The sequence below is a fragment of the Choloepus didactylus genome, assembly GCF_015220235.1.
Source record: "Choloepus didactylus isolate mChoDid1 chromosome 26 unlocalized genomic scaffold, mChoDid1.pri SUPER_26_unloc1, whole genome shotgun sequence".
Taxonomy (NCBI): domain Eukaryota; kingdom Metazoa; phylum Chordata; class Mammalia; order Pilosa; family Megalonychidae; genus Choloepus; species Choloepus didactylus.
The window spans coordinates 3,062,763-3,082,281 of record NW_023637614.1 but is presented as its reverse complement, the minus strand read 5'-3'; the positions used below and the strand labels follow the sequence as shown (position 1 = coordinate 3,082,281).

The 19,519-nt window shown below is 39.8% G+C and overlaps 1 protein-coding gene across 3 annotated transcripts in view; it reads left to right on the top strand.

The window, feature by feature from the left end:
• Positions 1 to 245: 245 nt before the first annotated feature.
• LOC119525729 overlaps positions 246 to 19,519 on the top strand; it is a 237,517-nt gene continuing 218,243 nt past the window's right edge. For all 3 annotated transcript variants that reach the window (XM_037824537.1, XM_037824538.1, XM_037824536.1), the window contains exon 1: positions 246 to 1,497. In XM_037824537.1, coding sequence (XP_037680465.1) covers positions 731 to 1,497 — 767 coding nt within the window. In that variant the 5' untranslated portion in view covers positions 246 to 730. The remainder of the gene's footprint in view (positions 1,498 to 19,519) is intronic.

Below are 19,519 nucleotides of genomic sequence, written 5' to 3'. Positions count from 1 at the left end.
GATAAGATGGGGAGAATGGAAAGATGAAAGTTGGGATGGGGGAATCATTCCTGGGCCCAAAAATCAATACTATACCTAGTGTGAGGGAAGGGCGGTCAGAGATGGGCCAGTGCTCTGAAATCCCAGAGGAAAATGGGAGGCAGGAGCTTGCCACCCGCTGGCCTGAAGCTTCCCAGTGGGCGGTACGGGCAGCTGACATTTGGCTCTTTATCCCTAACAGTATTGGAAGAGGGGTGGAGGGAATACGGAGTCCCAGGATCTCAGGAGAGGGCAAGCACGCGGGGCTGGGCGGGGAACCGCTCAAGTGTGGTGGGTGGCGGTGCTGGATCTCTGCTATCCCGGATGTCTCAACCCTAGAGCACGTTTCCGCGGCCCTCTTTGCAGGCGCGCCCTAGGTGTACCTTGGGTCCCTCAGTGGCGCTGGGAGCGTTCCCGCCCCCCCCCTCCTCCTTCAGCGCCTGTCCTTTCTCCGGACAGAGTCAGTAGCAGGTAAGGAACCCGGGCTGCAACAGTACGCGGAGACGGCGGCAAAGGCTGAGGCAAAAGCCGCAGTGGAACAGAGGAAGCTGGGGTGCTGCAGACCAAGCTGGTGCAGCCGGCGGGTCCGCGCGCCCCCCTCGGTCCTCTTACCAGAGGCTGGGGTTGGATGGGGGGACAATTGCGACTCTGAGGGGAGAATGGAGGAGAAAGCCATGCGGCTGGGGTCTCCCTGGCGCAGCAGCGTCTCTTCATGCAACCGGTGCGGCTGGGTAGCGAAGGCGGGGAGGCGGTTGAAGCGCGATGGCCCCGTGGTTCCCATCTCCGCCTCAGCCTCGGCCTCCACCTCTTGTCGCGCTGCCACCTCCTGGCTCCTCTGCTAAGGGGCCACCGGCACTCAAGCTTCTTTTTAGGTGCACCTTGTCCTTATGCGTCACCTCCCCGTGCTACAGTCTTCTGGGCGGCTCGGGCTTCCTGCAATTCCCACAGGCACTGCGGGAGCCGCTGGGCGCCTCCGCCAAGCTTCTGCCAAGGCCGCCGCCACCCTCTCTGCTGCCTGCGCCCCCCCATCCCCGTGAGCCTCGGCGCCCCCTTGCAGCGCCTGCACCGCGGCCCAGCAACAGGCGCTGTGGGGAGCGACCCCAGGCCCCTGAGCTGCTCGCTGTCCCCCCGGGGCAGACGGCTGGTGCCTGGCGACCAGAGGCACCCAGGATGCCTGTCCTCGGCCCCCGGTGGTCCCCAGCGAGATGATCATGGTGCAGAGCGCACTGCTGGAGAGGGAAGCGCAGGGGTCCAGCATCTCCAAGTAGGAGATCCCAGGACGAAGGACGGCCAACCTGGGCAGCCAGAGGGGCAGCGTTGCCAGCATCCCCGAATCTGGGGAGGAGAAGCTGCCACAGGCGCTCATCATCGGTGTCAAAAAAAGGGGACCCGTGCGCTGCTGAAGGAGATCCGAGTACACCCGGACTTGGGGGAGTTGGATGTAGAGCCACATTTCTACGAAAAGGGGCTGGATTGCAGGTAGCACCCTGGGCTCCGAGGGATGGGATAGAAGCATGGGAGAGACCCTGAAGAGGAAACCGCCCACTTTCCATACCCGTAGGAATCCAGGCACGATCCTGGTACCGTTAGCCCCAAGAGGGCCCTGCAAACCATGGCAGGACTGTTTAGGGGGAGCGGCTGAGAAGACTGGACGCTGTCCAAGAATCACTTTGTTTAAAGGCGAGGGGAGGAGGTGTCACCCTGCCCTGCCTTGGGCTCCTACTCTATGGAGATGCTTTCTAAATCTGCTCTGCTCTGAGCCTGGGACTCCCCAGCGCTGGTCCCCACAAAACGTTTCCTAACCCAGGTATTGCCAGGCTCTGGGCTACTTTCTGTGTTGGCGATGCTAGGGAATGAACCAGGGTAGCTATAGGAGTTTTGAGATCCCCTGAAGTTATCAAAGTCGACCCCAAACGCATTTGTGTGGTTGGAATCCTCCTATGGTATTTTCAGGTTAGAGCCAAATGAATAGGGGACAGTTAAAAACATGATGCTGGCGAGTTTGGGCTTTCTGGTAAAGACTATGTTTCTCACCTCCAGAAATTTCTATCCCCCCTGGCTGAATGAACACTAGGTTGATTTTACATCAGAGGCATCTATTTCTGTCTGACAGTTAGTGCCCTAAGAGTTTTTTATGCCTTGCACTCGTGCATTTTCCAACTTGTGCCTCCATTGTCTTATGGCAATCTGTCTTATGAGATGTTCATCTCTTTCCTTTCCCACTGCCAACAGTGGTGAAAGGAAGGGAGAAGTGAAGGTTAGAAAGTCAAGAGCAGGTAAAATAAATTAAAAATCCAGGTTTCTTGCCAGCCATAACATTTAAAACAACACCTTGTTTCAGATGTCCACAATGCAAACTCCCTTCACTTTTCACCTGTTTTTTCTCTCTCTAGAAAACAGATCTGGATGGTTGGCTCCATCTTTGTTGAATTCAAGCAATTAATTGCAGTTGGTAAACAGAAACACAGACTTTGTCAGTGAAAATGATGTTATCATCTTAAGAGTGCCAGTAGGTAAATAAGGATCTTTCCCTGACAGGTTACTTTCCTGTTCAAGAGATGTGCTTTCTAAATTTAAATTACAGCATGGGAAAGTTTTAGAATAACTTAACTTCAGAAATATATAATACATGTGCATGTTATGATTGATTTCTTCCACTTTTAAAAATATGCTTTATGCTTTAAAAACTTGAAAGGAGTATACTTCAGCATAAATGTTCGAGCACATTTAACTGAAATGGCAAATGTGTCTGTTAATGTCTTATCTGTTTCAACAGAGAGAACTAACTGCAATATTTTAGGAGGCTTCAAACAGCCCCTTCCTGTCAAAACATAAAACAGCAAATGCCTAATTTAACTGAAAAATCAGTATTTAGGACATCATAAGCCATGGTTTCCAGTTTGCAATTATGATTAAAAAGGCATTAGCGTGATTAATGCAAAAATAGCAAAATAAAAAGGGGGTATGGTGTCTGGGAAGGTTTCAGTTGTTTAATTGTTGACTGTAGGAATATTTTGGATTCTTCTGTGATGTATCTTTGGCCCTATGAAGGTGACTGTGGCTTTTTCGAATTCTAATTTTAAAGTTGTATCTTGTGAGAAGTGTCAAATGCTCTTTTGGGGAGAGAGAGGCATAATGATCAAATCTTTTCAAACTACTTGAGTTACTTTGCTGCTATTGGAAAAAGAGAAGGGGGTGTTTTATTCAGATGACTGAAAGTTCATGAAGAATATGTGGTGGAATGAATGTCAGCAAGTTCCATCATAGGGTCTGGAGATTTTCTGAATGAAGGGAAAGAAAATAGCAGATTTTTCCATGTGCTTTATATTGATGCTGGGAAGAGAAGGTATATAAATTGTATTGCTGTTATGGCATGGTTTCTGAAGCTGTTATTCCAGGGCTATGGTAATCACAGCTCCCAGCAATCACTTGTGGTAATGAGACTCAGTGTCAGTATTTGGTAGCCACCATTAGAAGTGTTAAACTGAAGAGGTGTGGCTTGAGCTAACTTCACTTGATCCTTACTTAGGAGGTTCATTTGGTATCTCTGTATCCTCAACCCCCAACTCCAGTGTCTTCTCCATCCTTATAAATGTTTAGAAGCTCTTATTGGAAGTGTTGGAGAAGAAGTTCTCTCTTAGAATAAAAAAGCTGCCTGACAATGTTTGTCTATGTCACATACAGAAATTCATTAGCCACCCAAACCTGGCTGTTCTGAAGACTCCTAGAAGGTCCTTGGACTTGCAGGAGCTGAGTGTGCCAGGTCTGGTCTTGGACAGCTCAACAGCCTTAATATGGACATCAGGACTTTGAGAAGCAGCTGTGAGCTTTTCATTAGCTCTGTCTCTTCAGGCTCAACCTGTTTCTCTCATGTTGGAAGACCAACAACATCCTCACTATTTTAAAATGAGGGAAACAACCATTGATTCAAACCAGCAATAGAAACCCTCCCTTTTGGTTCCCTGCCCCAACTTTTAGCTTTTTAGATGATAACATCTGTACTCAAATGGTATACTCCCTTCCTGGGTACCTCATAGCCTATCTGGAATCTTACCCTATTATGTGCCTAGTTGGGGATCCACAGGTTAATTAAAGGTTTTGAATTTTTCCACATTTCTTTTTGGTTGTTATGTGTTTTTCTAATAACCTACTAACTATGCAAGTGTTTCTCCTTTGTGTTTTCAGCAAGAGGGAGAACAGGAAGGAATTGGGGCTGCTCCATAGAGCTGGTTTGTGGTTTCTCCATATTAAAGTAAACAACCCTCACATGTTTCTTTCCTTGGTGTCACTCCAATGATCTCTAAATCCTGGTTTTGATTTGCTCTTCTGCTTTTGGTTTAATGTGATTTAAAAAGACATTTGAGGTTAGAATATGTCTATCAGATGATCAAGGCAAGAGAGACTAATGGATTATGGTACATGCATGTGAAAGCTGTGCAGGAGAAATCCTTACTTATTGGATTGACACAGACCAGTGATTAATAAATGAGGGTAGATTATGTCCCCCTACCCACACCCCTGAATAAAAGGAGCAAAGCCACAGCATACCTTTCAGTATGAGCTAACATGGACTGTCTAGGCAGAGACCGTATGGTCTTTTAAGGGATGGGGCATCATGGCAGACCAGTTGGACTGCCACTGCAGAACTCATTAAAGTGACATTACTTTAGCTGTTTCCTCCCTCACAGTTTACACCCTGCACAGTAACTGTGAACACTTTACTTTGGACAAATCTCAGCTTCAGGGTGATGGGAACTGACCCTCCATGGTTTCAAGTTGTCTTCACTGTTAACAACTAATAGAAACACATCCCATTGGTTGGTGGGAAATAACTCAGGAGAAGGGTTTCAGTAGCCATGCCCATGCTGCCCAGAGGACACTGGTCAGCAGTGGTATTTGTACCTAGTCTCTGGAGAGAGAATGAAGGGGAAGGAAAGGCACTGGCATTTATTGAGCACCTCCCAGTGTGGTGCTTGTTGATTTCACTGTGCATTATCATATTTTAGTGCTATGAAAATCCTGTGAGAGATATCTCAGCATTCCCATTGTACTGAAGGCTTAGAGGTTAAAAAATTTCTCAAAGTCCTGTAGTTGGTCAGTGTCTGAGCTGTGATGCGAACCCACATTTGTCCAAATCCATAGTGTTTATTTCTTCCACCACAGCACATTGCTGTCCACAAAGCACTAGAAGTGTCATATCAGTCATTCTTGCATTCAACACACATTCAATAAATATTTACCATGTGCCAAACATGTTTAGGTGCTGCTGTTAAAAAGGCAGAACAAGACAGATAAAGCACCACTTCTCCTGAAATGTACATTTTACAAGAGGATAAGGGGAGACAGAAAATAAAGAAGCAAATAAATATGTAGTAAAATTTCTGACTTGATAAATGTTGTAAAAAAAATAAAGTAATTGATGACCCAGAGCTCCCCTGTCCAATTTGGTAGCCACTACCCACATGTGAAATGCTGAATTTAAATGTGCTATACATATAAGATACCAGATTTTGAAAATTTATTATGAATCAAAGAAAGGTAAATTTCTAATTTATAATTTTTATATTGATTATATTTTGAAATTATGCTGTTCATATTTGGGTAAATAGAATGTATTATTGAAATTAATTTCACCTGTTTCTTATTCTTTTTTTCCTTTTCACTATGCTAGAAAATTTTAAATTACATCTGTGGCTCATATTATATTTTTATTGCACAGTGCTTTTTAGGGCATTGCTTTACAAACTGTAAGTGCACACCAGTCACGTGGGGATGTTGCTAACATGCAGGTGCTGATTCAGTAGCTCTTGTGGGGCCTGAGATTCTGCATTCCTAAATGCTCCCAGATGCTGCTGATGCTGCTGTTTGCCCCCACACCTCACTTTGAATACTATGAACTAAAGAATAATTACTGTGGTGTGTGTGTGTGTGCTTGCATACACATGCATTACTATGAATAAGATGATTAGAGAAAACTTCTCTGTGGAGATGTCCTACATGAAATGAAAAAGTAAATTTCCCGCATGTGGTTTCCAAGTAGATGCAGCAGTAAGTGGAAAAGCCCTGTGGTGGAAACAAGCTTTGTGGTTTTACAAAGCATCTGTTCTTTTATTATTCCAAAAACATGGTCTTTGTAGGTAGACAAAACTGTGTTCAAATCATGGCTTTGTTACTTCCTAGCTGAGTGATTTGGATTAGATAATTTATTTAACATCAATCAATTTCATCTTCTTTACTTGAGGGTAATTCTCTCCTTGCAGAATTGTTGGTGGAAATAAATGAAATAATATAAGCAAATGCATTTTCTAGACAGAATGAATATCTTCAAGCAGAAAGCCAACGCAACCTGGGTTTTTGTATTTCTCAAATCATTTTGGTCTCTTCTGTGCTTTATCTTCCATCTCAGCTGACATTGTATTGACTAAGGAGTCTCTTCTTTGGGATGGTTTTGGGAAAAGTTTAATAATGATTGGCTTTCCAGTCTGTATCTGCCTAATCTCTTAAACCAGGGGTCACAAATTCACATGTTTTCAGGGCCTAAGTAAGTCTTATAGATGAGTGAAGTAGATTGGGTGGGGAGAAGCTGGCACAGAGATGCTCTGTCTAAAGGGGCAGCCATTGCTCTGTTCCAGCTACTCTTTTCTATGTGGAAATGTGACATCAGGGTTACCAGATTTTCCACTTTGTAAAAGAAACTGGCAATCCAGGTTTTATCTGAAAACTTTTGAGTTTTAACATTGCCAACAAATTGAAAATTTTAAAAAACACTGTATGGGCCACCTCTGTGCAACAAACACATCTGTAGGCTATATACTGCCAGCTGGTACCAGTTTGTGGACTTGGTTTAAAGTCATTTCAGAAAGTAAGTGGCATACACACACCCTTTGTGGTTGCCATAATTGTGGCTTTCTTGTGTTATTTTAGCTCAATATGGTCCCCCCCCTTTATGGATTGTGCAATAGCATGAACCAGATATATTGCAACAAGAAAAAGAGCTTGATATAAATAGGAACATTGAGGTAGAAAAAGAAAATTCACAAATAAATTTCCCTTTATTCTGAGTTAAATTTTTCTTGAAGATGGCAACATTTTCAGTTGTTCACTCATTATTCAGAATACCTGTAATTATTCTGTATAGATAACTTGCACTTGTAAAATAGGTTCTTGTCAGGTGTAATGAGTAAAACCTGAGAATTAGAAAGATTGTTTTCTAGGCTCTCATTTGCCATGTGCTGGTTCTCTTGGATGTCACATTACATGAATTGTCTTAACCTCTTTCTTAGATGATGAGGCTATATTATCTCCATAGGATCCATTCACCTACTCAAATACTTTGGTTCTAGTATATTCTTCTGTACTAAAGCTTTCAGAGAGAGAGGAGGCTGGCAAAGTAAAAGCAACATGCTTTTTGGAGCATATTTCCATATCTCTAAGTCAGACCCACTCCAGCCTCATTATGTGATCTTGGACAAGTCAAATACTTAATATAATTAAGCCTCAATTTCTCCATTGGCATAATGAGTTCAATATTATCTACTTCCAGAAGACAAAATTAAATGACATTTAATGTGCCTCACACAGAATCTATGACATGAGAAATTTGTTTTTCCTCTCTCATTCCTTCCATTCTCTCTTGCTTTTCCCCATCATTTTCCTTCACTTCCTTCCTTTTATCCTACCCATCAGTACTGAAGGCTCTAAAGAGAAAGCTTAATATGTTTTTCATTTGAAGATACCCTTTTTATTCAAGATTATGACTGAATGAGTGATTTCAAACCCTAAAGCAGTTCTTAAGAAGCTCTCCAGAGAATAATCAAAACCAGACTCCAGAGCTTGGTCCATTGTAACTTAAGCTGCAGGAGGAGTATGATTTCATGATGTGACTAAGAATTCTCAATAAATGGAATTCAGTAGTGGAGTCTCTAGGCTCTTTGGAATTACTTTGATATTTTCCTGAACTTCCAGCAGTAACTGTTGCTAATTACCCTATTAGGTCCAGAAGCAGGCAGGATCCCAAAAACATGATTGCCTTCAGTTATTTTGCAGAACTTAAAGCATTTGAGATTCAAGACTGTCCAAGATTTTATGGCTTTCATTGGTGTTCTCCAGCCATCATAACATGATTCTGGTTTTGTGTCACTCATATCAGGCATTTTTACTTTAAAATCAAGCCAGTTCAGAGGCTAGGGTTGTACATTAGAAAGTTTTAAAGGTTTCAGTTTTGTGTAATGGATAATATATCCAGAACTGATTGAACCACTGTCCTGTTAAAGTAATCTCTTGATTCTATCAGTTTCAGTGGGTTAACAAATTCCTCTATAGTGTCTTGAGGATTTCAATATGAAATTATAATTCACCAAGAGAGCCTTTGAGCCCATCTTGCCATAAATTAAAAGCAGGCAGTTGCTTTTTTTTTTAAACACTAACTAGTTGGGATTGCCTTTTAAAAGAATTTTTAAACATTCATTTAAGAATGTGCAAGACCTATTTACAGGGAAACAAAGAAACACATGAATTAGGTGATATATTTGGGTTGTAAATGGTAGAAATCAAATTTAAACTATGATAATCAAAGTAGATTTTTTATTAACTTTATGTGATTGGGAAGTCTTAACTTTATGTGATTGGAAATTCTAGGGTCTAGCTGGCTTCAGGCAAAACTGACTCCAGGACCTTAAATGATGTCACTAGGTCTCTGTGTTTCTCCCTTTATTTACAAAGTTTTTCTTTACCTGGCTTCATTTTCAACAAGTGGTCTCATGACATTTTAAGCAAGATGGTAGCAAAAACCCTAGACAAACAAGTTTTATGTTTATCAATCCTTTAGGAAATACTTTTTCTTACGAGCTTCTGTAGGAAATTCCTGGAGATACCTTTGGACTATCTTGGGTCAAGTACCATTTCTAAAGTAATAGTTGTGAAATATTCTAATCAGATTTGGGTTATATAGAGGCCATTTTTCTTGTGGTAGTGGTGGCAGTGGGGAGGCAGGATTTGCCCTACTTAAACTAAAGGGGATTGGTTGCTCATGGAGGATGAGTTCAGTTGTTCTGTTGCCAGAAGAAGTGGTTGTGAATTAAATCAGATGTACATTGAATATATGAATGTCCACTCTAGGTCAGGCACATGATTGCTCTAACACCATATTTTAATGCTAGAAAAGATACAAAGGGCTAGTTTGGGGGTTCAGTGCACTTATTATTAAGTTATTCATTTATTAGTTCATTAATTGATTCATTGCCAACTCTATGAAATGTACTGCAGTCAAATCAATCATTGCCAACAAGCTGAAAGAACTTATAAAGTGAAGAAATGGATCTGTAAATGATTATAATGCAAGGTAATATCACCCATGACAAAATGGGATTTAACCCAGAAATGGGAGGATGGTTCAATCTTAGGAAATATAATACTAGTATTCGCTGTTAATATGGGAAAATGAGAAACATATAATTTATTTTATGGATGTTACAAGACATCTGAGAAAAGTAAATTCCTATTTCTGATTTTTAAAACAACATAGTAATAAAATAGGACCATATGAAAAATCAGAATCATCTTAAATGATATAACACTACGAATGCCCCCCTTAAATCAAGAGAGGGGTCACAAGGCCCATTATCATCAGTATTCTTTATCATTATTCATGAATATTTAGATAGAGCAATTAGATAAGAAAAAGAAGCAAAAAAAAGGAGAGGTAAGGTTATCACCATTTCAGGGATTTGATCTCTTTTTGGAAAACTAAATATAATCAATCCCATCATGAATCCATGGGGAACAATAATAGAATTCATTAGGGTGGATGGTAAAGAAATTTCTAAGCAAAATCTGTAGTTTTCCTATATGCCTACACCAACCAGTTTGAAAATATAATGGGAGAAAATTTCCAATATTTACTAGAACCAAGTACACAGGCACAATAAATAAGAATAAATGTACTAAAATTACAAGGGACTCATAAGAACAAAACTTTAAATGCTTTACTGAGGGACATCAAAGAGGACAGAAGTAAATAGAAAGACAGACCCCTTCTTCAGGATTGCATCTTTCTTTTTCTTTTTGCCTCCCTTCCTTTTTTGGAATTCATTGCAGCATAAATTGAGGTCACTTGTGTTTGTTTGAGAGTGGTCTGAAAATATTGTTTATATAAATATGATCAAAGTTCTATACTTAATATATAAGATTTTCTTAGATTCTGTGTTTCATTTGAGGAAAGAGGGGAAGCTGAGACAACTGTTAGGGCTCATATTCATTTCTTTGGGGTTGCTGGCTGCCCTGGACCACAAGTTCAGGGAGGGGTAGGACAAGATTAAGGTGTGGATTGGCAGTTAAATTAATATAATATAGTAAATGTCAATGTATTCATGTTACAAAGCTGAAATCAAAATCAGGGACAAATGATGTTTATTTTAGGATGGGAGAAGGAGATGTAAATTTGGATCTGAAAGAATACCAGTGTCAGTGGAGGTAGTAGTTGAGGTAGTAGACACTGCATTTACATGTGCCAGACACTGCTCCAAGCACTGAATTCATTTGAACTTCACAAGAATCATGTGAGATAAGTAGTGTTGTTCTCCCATTTTACAGGTGAGGGAACTGAGGTAGAGAGAGGATAAGTAACTGACTCAAAGTAATAAAGGTGGGATCCAAACCCAGGTGTTTGACCTCAAGATACTGCATTTCCTTTCTTTGCCTTGTAATGGTTTTCCAATGGAAATGTTGTCTTCCAGAATCACAGGAGTGAATAAAATTTTAGCATTTCCCCACTGGAAGCTTCTGATTTCCCCTTTACAGTTGGATTGGTCTTTCTACAAGACATGCAAACTGAAGGGCCTCACTCATTTTAACAATCTGTGTCAGTGGATTCACTTTAGTTTTGGGACATGCCAAACTCATTCCTTTTAGGTCCTTTTAATTCTCTCTTCCCTCCTCCTGTAATGCTATGCCTCCGGATACCTAAACAGCTGGGGTCTCCTTATCTGTCCTTCATGTTTTGGCTTAAATTACAGCTCCTCAAAAATGTCTTTCCCTTGTGTGTAAATGCATTTTGTTTATTCATTCATTTGTTGATGGACGCTTGTATTTCTTTCACCTTTTGGCTACTGTCAATAGTGCTGCTATAGTCAGCTGTAAAAAAGAATGAAATTCTGAAGCAAGCTGCAACATGGATGAACCATGAAGACATCATGTTGTGTGAAATAAGCCAGAACCAAAAGGATACATATTGTTTGATTTCACTTTTATAAAATAACTAGTAGATGCAAATTCATAGAGACAGGATGTAAATTACAGGTTACCAGGTATAAGGTGTGAGCGGAAGGGGATTTACTGTTTAGTAAGTGCAGAGTTTCTGTTGGAGGTGATGAAAAATAGGGTAACGGATATTGGTGATGTGGCTATACAATATGGTGAATATAACTAATACCTCTGAATTGGGAAATTTTGAGCTGTATATATGTTACTACAATTAAAAGATTTTTACATTTAAATACACTTCTCCATCTCTGTGCATGTTATCATGTTTTCTTTTCTTCATAGCATAAATTGCCCTCCAAGGTTATTTTAATTATTTATCCCCTTGCAAGAGTAGGAATCTTCTTTGTGTTGTTATTTGCCCATGCCTTGAACAGTGTCTGGCACATAATAAGCACTCAGTTAATGGCAATTTATTAAAAGAATCAATATGTAAGTCACTGTGTTTTCTTGTAAAACTCCAGGCTTCTGAAAATAAATAAGCCTCTTGTTTCCTGTGAATTCTGGCTAAGAATTTGTTGGGGATTGAATCACATGTATTTCAAAAGACATGTCCAAGTCTCATGTTCTGTGGGTGTGAACCTATTGGCAAAAAGGCCCTTTGAAGATGCTAGTATTAATTAGATGTGGACTCATGTGGCAGTAGGATATTTGAAGATCCTATTTAGATGCGACCAAACTGAATCACAGTGGGCTTTATTCCACATGACTGGAAATTTGAATGGTGTCAGTCAGTAGAAACCAGAAACCAAAAGCCAACAGAAATTAGAGGCACAGACCCAAGAAGAGAAAGAGAGATCTCCGCATGACAGTATTGCTGGAATGCTGTAGACTCTGAGAGAAAGCGAGCCCTGCCATTACCTCCATGTTGTACTTCCAGCCTCCAAAATCATGAGATGATAAATTCTTGTTGCTTAAGCCAATCCATGGTGTGCTATTTGTCATAGCAGCCCTGGCAAACTGAGACACAATTGTTCTGAATTCTTTTGTATCCTATTTCTGCAACGTAATTTTGGATGCAAGACAGAGAACAAATTTGAGCAAGCTGTGTGGACTAAGTCTCCCCAAAAGTTTTCTTCAGAGCCCATGTTACCTTGTATATTCCTTCTGGTAGCCTTGGGAAGTAGGTGCTTTCTTATTCCCATTTTACTAATGTAAAGAATGAGGCTTATAAAGGACAAGCAATAGCCCTGAGGCCTCTCAGCAGGCTGGTATAAGCCAGGTGTTTCCACTGCAACATGGAGTCTTTGGTTCCTGGCTATATGCTGTACCTGAAAGTTTTAGGAGAAGGGCCTAGATGATTTCTTGCAGGTCACTGTGCTTCAAGATTAGTTGGGATTTAGTTAATCCATTAATTTAATGGCATAGTTGTCATGTGATACACAAACAAGTACACAGAGTCTCTGTGATTGATTTGTGTTACTCACTGCAGCATGTAGACACACCTTTGCCTAGGCCTTCAGTTTCAGGTCCCCAGAGCAGGTTAGAGCTTTGTGTGTCCCTGGAGCCAAGGAAATATTTGTTGCAAACTGCCTGAGCCCCTCTGTCAGGGGGAATGTAGACTGTTTGGACCTATGTGCTATTTGGAAAAGAAAGCTGCATCTGAAATGAAAAGTTAAGGATCTGAGTCTGATTTCTGGGAATGCCTTCTTTATGTGCATGGTCAAGTAGAAAGATACTTCCTTTGAGTCTTTGTTTCCTCATCTCTAAAATGGAAACAACTTTTGTCAATTCCAGAGAGATTTTGCAAAGCTAGAATATTGATGATGTCTTGGGAACTGCTTTGTCTACTTATCTGATTTGTTATTAATCCATGCACATTTGCCTGAATTCCCCCTGGTAATTGGTTTTCTGGAATATTGCACTGCAAGGAGTATCTGCAATACAGGTCAAGCATTCTTATAAAGTTACATTAAAAGGTTTATGTAAGGTAGTTGGCTCAAAAGGACAATGAAGCCAAATGAGCAGGTAATAAGGAAAATTTTATTTCAGAGAAGATTCAGGGCAGTCCCTGCCAGCAGAAAGGCTGCTCAGAGGGGAATGTGCACATTTGGGTGGTGGGATTCCTTTTCATAGGGAATTTGTCCAATCAGGAGGTTCCACAGTGTAAGGTACATGAAATTTGGCCAATAGGGGATTAACATAGTTTATCTTGTAATTTTGGCAATGCCTGGTTTCTGCATTTGAAGGTGAGGAGAAATAAATTTGTGAGGGAAATGGAGGGGGAAGTGATGGGCAAGAACAAAGAAATTGGCATGAATATAGGGAAAGGGAGGAGGAAGCAATGTGATGTATGGTCTGATCTGCAGCCTGGTTTTGCCAAACAGGGAAATGGCAGAGGGGCCCAGGGCCCAGACCTAACATTCCAGACTTTGTTATTTTTCACTGGGATCTGGGTGAGGATCCATTTTCTGCATCTGCTTCGTGCTTACCAGGGGAGTAGAGATGTCCCTAGCAGTAATCTTGTGGCAGAGTCTGGTAGTGATAAGCTTGCTGCACGAAGAGTCTGTTGCCACCAATTTGATTGGTTGTTGTCTGGACAGTTCTGCAAATGAAACTTACTAGGAGTCATAAGAGGTGGGGCCTGGCAAATGGTAAATAACAAGATTAGTATTAAAGGGGTTAAAATGGTTTAAGAATAGCATGGAGCAGTGAAGAGAAGTAAGAAAAGAAACTGTGAAGCCAAAACAGATAATTTTCTGCATTTTTTGCCTCATCTTATGATATCTATATTTTATTTTAAAGTTTTTAGACTTTTAACTACCTGGTTAGTTATATTCATGTAAAAACAGCAAATGTTGTTAAGCAATGCACAGGTCATCATGTTTTAGCTGCAAGAATATTTAAGTCTCATCTGTTTTGTAGAACTGTGCCTGCTAGGCTGTCTATGGACATTTGTTGATTTTTATGGCTTTTTGTAACTATACTTAATGCTAATATATTTCAATGGCACTATTATGCTTTTGCTTTGGCAGATGGCTTATTACTTGGATTTGAGCACATAAGGCTTGATTTTGAGACTCATTATTTACTCCCACTATGAGACAGGTTTTAGAGGACAGAGGGCCAGAGTGAGAGGTTAATGTAAGTTTACTGAAAAAAGGTGATTGTTACCTGCTTATGATTGTGCATAAGTGTCTCCTCCTGAATGCCTCTTTGTTGCTCAGAAGTGGCCCTCTCTCTCTAGATAAGCCAACTTGGCAGGTGAAATCACTGCCCTCCACCTTACATGGGATCTGACACCCAGGGGTGTGAATACACCTGACATTGTGGGATGGAGAACATCTTGAAATGAAATGTTTTGGTGGCTGAGCATTTCCAAAAGGAGCCAAGAAATCACTCTGGTGGGCACACTTATGCACAATATAGACAACCAATTTTAGGTCCTAATGAATTGGAATATCTAGGAGTAAATGCCTGAAACCATCAATATAAAAAAGGTGACTTTCATATTAATTTAAAATAAATCAACAGATTTTCCCACCATGTCAAGAAACACCCAAGACTTGATCTTGATGTTATTTCGTGAGATCCAGGAAGTGATTTTTCTGGGGCCCATTTAGTTATGGTCAGGGTGGATAACAGGGTTTTTGGGGATGCCTTGGTTCCCCTTGTGGGCTGAATAAACTCTCAGGCCCAGGGTTCTGGCTTCCTGCACCATGGACAGGGCCCTGGAGATTTTCTGTTATTAGGGCTTTTTCATCCTTCAGGGCACTTTTGTTTTCAGTGCCCTGTGTTTTTTCATTGATGACAGGTTTCCAGTGGTTTCTGTCACTGAGTGACCTTGAGGCAACTAATTACCATTTACAGTTAAAGCTATGAGCCTTGCCTCATTCCAGTCCTTCTTTCTCTTGCCTTACCTGTAGTCTGGTCCTGATTTTTAAAGACAGAAAGGGCAGTATTTATAAGGTTACTTATAGGTTTTTAAAGTTTTGAGGATATTTGTTTCAGTTTTTTAAAGTTTGAAGCTGACTGTCCTATAAAGTACATTTTTAATATAACTTTTTTAGTGTCTGAGTTTATATTGATAAGTATTTACAGGATTAATAACACATTTTCATACTTTTTATTAGGCAAGTAATTATATGGCCCTTTGCTTTCAATTTTTTTTTTTTTTCTGATAGTTTCAGACAGGGCCAGTGGTAGGGGCAGTTTAATTCCATGCCTATACCATGCAGGCTTTTTTTTTTTTTTTTAGTTTATTTGTATGTTCTTGGGCCTTTGCTTAGATTTTTCACTTTTCTTCAGTAGTGCAGCAGAAGAAAAGAATAAATTGAATTTTTCCCAAGTAAATTTATAAGTTAAGAGTAGATTTTTTAAGTTTTTCACAAATTGGATGGGTGTTTAGAAAATTTTCCAGCTGTCTTTTATACTCTGCTAAGTTTGTCATAGAAAAAGAGATATAGATTATTTTTATTTAGTACATTTTGTGGGCTCAGAGTCTAGATTTCGGGGATATTTATTTTTGAGGTTTTTGATGCTTTAAGTTGTAGAGGTTTGACTAACAACAGGTTATTTAAAATATTTGCTTATTTTTTCCTGAGATAAATGGGATTTATTTTTTATTTTGCCTTTAAGATAACATACTTTATAAGCTTCCATTTTACCTTTAAGATAATATAATTTAACAAGCTTCCTTTATGATTCAGTCCTGATAGAGGATTATATAAGTTGGACATACAGAATTTGACTATTTTACTTTTTGTTTTAGAGAAAGAAGGATTTAATTGGCATATGGTGTTAAAGTCAAGAGTACCATTTTGTTGTTACTTTTTTCCTTCTAATTTGTACTGGGGATAAGTATCATTACAATAAAGGTTGCAGCCCATAGCCTGCTGTGGGAAATTTTATTTCCATGCTTTTCCTTTTTTAATTAGGGTATATAAAGGCTTTAAAATTTGTACTAAATACAGTATAAACAGTTTTCAATAACTTAGCGAACAAAGAAAAGTTATTAATTGTTTAGGAGCAAGTGGTGTGAGATAATTTTGTATTTTAACAAAAGCTGAAGGAATAACCCTGGTTTTACTTAACCAGACAATACCCAAGAACTTGATAGAGTAGTTAGGGTCTGTAGGAGGGTTTTGCATTTTTAAATCTTGAAGCACAGTAAATGTCCATTATTGTTTTTCCATCCAAAGGTGGCTGCAGTTTGGTTGAAGGGATTTAAAAATATGTTAAATAACATTTTAGCAAGGTTTACTATAATGTTACATTGGCTTGAGTACTTACATCCTGCAACAAGGTAAGTTTATCTGGCACAACAGCAAATAAAGAGGCAGTTACTATATTAAGTTTGCTACAATTAATGGTTATTTGCCAGGTACAATTATATATATATATATATATATATATATATATATATATATATATATAGTCTAGAAAGGGTATTCTGGTTGGCTAATGCAGCCTTTTCACAAAATACCAGAAATGGATTGGCTTTTATAAAGGGGATTTATTTGGTTACAAAGTTACAGTCTTAAGGCCATCAAGTGTCCAAGATAAGGCATCAACAATCAGTTACCTTCACTGGAGGATGGCTGCTGCTATCTGGAAAACCTCTGTTAGCTTGGAAAGCATGTGGCTGGTGTCTGCTCCAGAGTTCTGGTTTCAAAATAGCTTTCTCCCAGGACATTCCCCTCTAGGCTGTAGGAAGCTCACTCCTTATGTCTGCACTTATATAGTGCTCCAGCAAACTAACCAAGACCCACACTTAATGGGCAAAGCCACACATCCATGGATATTATTTAATTAGAGTTATCACCTACATTTGGGTGGGTTGCATCTCCATGGAAACACTCAAAGAATTACGATCTAATCAACACTAATACATCTGCCCACACAAGGCTGTATCAATGATAATGGCATTTTAGGGGACACAATACAAACTGGCACACATGGCTATTAAATGGTTTCAGTAGTTTATACTGATATAATTTCACTGTATATTTTGGGAAAGTCACTTTTGATTTGGAGGTTTTGCTGGGGCAGCAGCAGCTTCTCAGCTCTTTTCCCTTCTTGGGGATTAGGTGTTGAATTTTTCAGTTTATCCCTTTGTAGGATTAGTGGCTGAACATGTTTTTACAGTTTTAATTTTTAGTTAGGAGTTTATATTTTAGGGTTTCAGTTAGGGGAAACTAGGAAACATTTAACTTGCTCTTTGGCAGACTGCCACATTGACTGTTAATGTTTTTTGTAGCTGAACACACAGCTTTTAAGAATGAGCAGGTTACTGCTGCAATAGCCTAGCAGCTTCTTTGTTATGCAATTTTATTTTCCTATTTTGCAAGACCACCCCTTAAGCTGTGAGGTTTTATTATCAAACCAGGATATTGCTATTTTCCACAATTTGTTAAATTTGACCCAAAAAATAAACTATTTCTCTGCAAACTTTCTGCAGCTCTGCATTTACTCTTAGGTTTTTGTTTTACATTTTATTAAAATTCTTAAACAACTAGTCATTTAAGACAATGCCACCTTTCCTTTCTTTCTAACAAACATCTTTGATACTTTTTATATTTAAGTCATCAAAATAATTTTGGAGACTGTTTTTAAGGAAACATTCTACAGCATATTATATTTTTAAACTATCTGTTATTTAAAACAAAACCACTTTCCTTTTTCTTTTACTAAAAGCATTCCTTATACCTTTTAAACTTAAGTCACCAGGACAATTTTGGAAACTTGTTAAACAAGCATTTTACAGCATACTATTACCAGTAAAATTAACTTGTTAAAATAATGTCAAATATTTAAAATTTTACAGTTTATGCATTATTGAAATAGGAATACACACTTTTTACAATAATTGTTGGCACATCTAATCAATTGGCTGCATGTCTGTTTTAGCAATAAATAAGCTGAGTTTTATTAGTAGATAGAAGAGTTTTAGGTGAGAAGATTTTTGTATTGTATATTATAGGGTTGGCAAGGGAGGGAGAGAAAGGGAAAGAAGGGGACTGGTAGTGTTTTCTGAAGAGGTTGCATTGACTAAAGACAGTTGTGAAGAAGGAATAAGAATTTGGGGTTTTAATTCAGTATGTTTTTCCTTGGATTGGTGTCAGGCAGTATGGAAGGATGAGGAATGAGTGGGTAAATGCATGGTTGTTAAGTGAGGAAGGTAGGAGTAGGAGAGCATGATAAGTAGGCCTTGTGTGTATAAGAAATGAAATTGGCTTACCTGCTACCGAGAGAATTACCTGAGGTTTCATATGAGAGATTGTCCCAGGGCCTTGTTTTTCAGGCACCTTCAGTTTTCTGCTCTTAGTTCCAGAAGCTCCATGTGCCGGATTGAGTGTATTGTGTCCCCCAAATGCCATTATCTTTGTGGTCTTGTGTGGGGCAGGCATTTTGGTGATGGTTGGATTTGCCTGGAATGTGCCCCACCCAGCTGTGGGCAATGATTCTGATGAGATGTTCCCATGGAGGCGTGGCCCCGCCCATTCAGGGTGGGCCCTTATTGGTGGAGCTATATAAATGAGCTGACTTGGGGGGAAGAAAGAGAGTGCAGCTGGGAGTGATGTTTTGAAGAGAAGCAAGCTTGCTAGAAAGGAACGTCCTGGGAGAAAGCTGTTTTGAGGCCGGAGCTTTGGAGCAGACGCCAGCTGCCTTCCTAGCTAACAGAGGTTTTCCGGACACCACTGGCCGTCCTCCGGTGAAGGTACCCGATTGCTGAGGTGTCATCTTGGATGCTTTGTGGCCTTAAGACTGTAATTGTTTAGTGAAATAAACCCCCGTTTTATAAAAGCTTATCCATCTCTGGTGTTTTGCATTCTGCAGCATTAGCAGACTAGAACACTCCAGTAGATTGATGTTGAGGGTTTAGACATTGTTCAGCCCAGAGTTTGGCCCATTTGCATTTAAAACAGCCTCCTGGAAGTGTTTGTCTTCAGGGTCATTTTACATTTTTATTGTTAAAAACCTTAAAGCTGAGATTAATTAGCTTTATTTGATTAGCAGGGTTTCCTGTTGGACCATTCATGTTTTCTCAGAGCACTGTGGTGGCTTTCACTGGTCTGTTTAGTGTCCTGTCTATTTAAGGTGTCTGCATGAGTCTGAGCTGATAGCTATTCTCATTCCTTTTCTTTGGCAATGAGGCAGGTAGAGAGAATGAAATAGGGATCTTGCCAGGTGAGGTTATAGGGCATAGTAAGTTATTGACATTCATTAGGAAATTGGGTAGGGTTAGTAGAGTATGAGCCTAGGCACTTTGTAATTTGGGAAAGGTTAGAAAGAGAGAAAGGAA